The sequence below is a fragment of the Hyaloscypha bicolor genome (genome assembly GCF_002865645.1).
Source record: "Hyaloscypha bicolor E unplaced genomic scaffold K444scaffold_10, whole genome shotgun sequence".
NCBI lineage: Eukaryota > Fungi > Ascomycota > Leotiomycetes > Helotiales > Hyaloscyphaceae > Hyaloscypha > Hyaloscypha bicolor.
In genome coordinates, this window is record NW_020194512.1 from 3,315,831 (window position 1) to 3,318,525 (window position 2,695).

The window sequence follows — 2,695 nt, forward strand, 5'->3', positions numbered from 1 at the left end:
AAAAAAATCCGAATTATATTAATTATAATCTAATTATATTAATTATAATCTAATTATATTAATTATAATCTAATTATATTAATTATAATCTAATTATATTAATTATAATCTAATTATATTAATTAATTAATTTAATTAATATAATTAATCTTTAATATACTGGTCTTATTATTATACGAGGATTAATATAAGCTTATTAGACTATATTATATTTATAGAATAATAGATAGAAAGGTAATAAAGCAGTTGAGATTGCGAAACTTCGAGCTTAAGGACTTCCGTCTATAGTAAACAATTGAGGAAATCCAATAAACACTTGCAAGCTTTCCCAAGCCGGAACAGATATGCTTTGGATTACTTTCTGTTATCTAAAAGCTTTTATCCAAGGCCCAGCCATTATAAACGCCACCGACCCAAACCCCCCGCCCCAAAAATGCAAACCCATTTCCCTACAAACAACAAGGATAATTGCTCGCAGCCCCATCAGTATTCAAATGACTCCTCGCCCCCTCATCCTCAAAAACATCAAACGAGCTCCCCCTATACCGCCCCGTCGTATCCCTCGCATTCGCCACCGTACTCGAGAACGCACTCCCCGTAATCCCAATATAAAATTCACTTCTCACCATAACCCCAAAATCCACTGCCCCTTGAAAGTCAAATGGCAGATCCTTAATCATGCCCAAGGTCTCCTCATTGCCCTCCGCCACCTTCCACTTATGCGTCACTTCCCAACCTCTTTCTTTCCCTGCTGTCTCGAAAATCTTGACCTGTTCTGGATCGCCACAGGCAAGGTAAACGAGCGGTTTTTGTGCGCCAGGAGTACCGAATTTCGCCCATGCGCGATCGAGCGAGTCCAGGTCGGCGGCGAGTTGCACGTCGAGCGGGGACCAGATGTTATCCTTCTCGACACGGAAATGTACGCCGTAGAACGGGCGTTCCATATGCCCCAACAACCTATCGATAATCTGCCTCGGTTCCTCTTTGAAGCGCACGAGCAGCGCGAGGTCATTCCACAGGGCCAAATCTTGTCTCGTCGGATCCTCCGTGATGCGGAAAAGCAGGAACGGAGACCCGATTGTAACGAGTGTTATGCCCTCCTTCCCATTATCTTTGCCCCCAGTAGAAGCCTCGAACTCCGCCTTCCGCTTCGCAAACTGCTCTTCGAAGAACGTCCTAAATGGCCGCCCGACCCAGAAATAGCTATCTGGGAAGTGGTACCCCGGCGCGTCCCCGATCTCCACGTTCCACGTGTGCTTCACCGACACCGTCGTGTCCAGCTCGTCCGGGTGTATGACCTTCATCTTCGGACACGCCTTGCGCATCCCCGCGCGCAGATGCTCGAGATCGAACCACTTGTCGTACGTCATGTACGCGGCTTCGTTGAAGAAATTGAAGTCCGTCAGATCGGTGGAATCTCTCAGTGGCATGGCGGGCAGCACCAGGTTGGAGCCGGTGTCCACGGCCATTTTTAGACAGACTTTAACCTGCGAGACGATGGATGTGAGGCCTGCCGCCATGCCGCCGCATTTGAGGTATATTTCTTCGGAGGGGTGGGACGACCATGGCGCTTGCGAGCAGGATTGGGCGAGTGCGGGGAAGGAGTATGGGGAGGGCTGTGAGACGGAGAAGACTTGGTCGAAGAAGAGCTGGATTTGGGCGGAGTGGGTGCCGGGATTTTTCCAGTGGGAGAGGGAGGAGGTCGTGCTTGAGAGGAGAGCTTTGCCGTTGTCGAAGTTGATGGAGGAGAGGGGTGTCCACTGCGCGCAGATTAGCACTGTCAGCACTGTCAAGTCTAGAAAAGTCGGAAGGAGCTGACAGCTTCAAGGCTGTCTTGCTCCAAGTTATAAAAACCGACAAGCCGACGTCTCTTGAATATCCCAGGGTTGCCCGCCCCTCTCAACAGGTAAATAGCAAATGGGACGAAAGTAGGCTTACTGGTAAGAATTGATACACCACAAACGTAGTCAGCAGAAACCCCGCCGTAATAAGCATAAACCGTCTCGGAACCATCGTGCCTGGGTTCTTCAATCCTCTTCTCCTTCTTCTTCTTCTTCTTCTTCTTCTCCCTCCTCAAGAATCTCAAGTCGCGGCGCCAGTTAAGCTGCTCTCCTTTCTTTGAACTTCGAGGAACGCAGCACGACAGATGGCACATGCTCCGGAAATTGCTCTGCCCCTGTGCTGGGATCTGCGCCGTTGACCACTCAACGTGCGCTAGCCGACGTTTGTGCCGAGGAGGCGATGACGCAGACCCAGGCCTGATCGATGCAGTGCGTGCGATTGGCGTCCAGATGGCTGTGGGGTTAAATTCGGCTCGCACTCGCGTCATCTACAAAGGCGAGCAGCATTGCAGTTCGCCCAATATCCTAAGCGAGGACGGGCCCGCAATCTTGACCCTCGCAATACGAAACCGGCGCGGCATTATTAAAAAAACCGCCCATCTGCTAAAAGGCGAGGAACACCAAAATCGCTATTATTTAAAAAATCATACCGAATCTCAATGCAATATCTAAACTCTTTAAAATAGCTTTGTGAGATTTAAAAGAAGCAAATCTAACTTTTATAGAATTCTCTTAATAGTTGGACTTAACGTTGCGACTAAAGGGGCCCCACCCTTTAGTCGGGGAAAGCGAGTTGGCCCGCAAAAGCGAGATGGCCTGTTTCGGCCTTTTTTGTCCTCTAAAAAGTAATATTA

The 2,695-nt window shown here is 48.4% G+C and overlaps 1 protein-coding gene across 1 annotated transcript; it reads right to left on the reverse strand.

The window, feature by feature from the left end:
• Nucleotides 1-230: 230 nt before the first annotated feature.
• Nucleotides 231-2,279, reverse strand: K444DRAFT_606451 (uncharacterized protein). The gene is made up of 2 exons (XM_024878998.1): nt 1,939-2,279; nt 231-1,760 (listed from the first exon to the last, which is right to left on the reverse strand). The coding sequence occupies exons 1-2, from the start codon at nt 2,011-2,013 to the stop codon at nt 450-452; spliced, it is 1,386 nt and encodes a 461-aa protein (XP_024744425.1). The 5' UTR covers nt 2,014-2,279; the 3' UTR covers nt 231-449.
• Between the last annotated feature and the right edge of the window lie 416 nt (nt 2,280-2,695).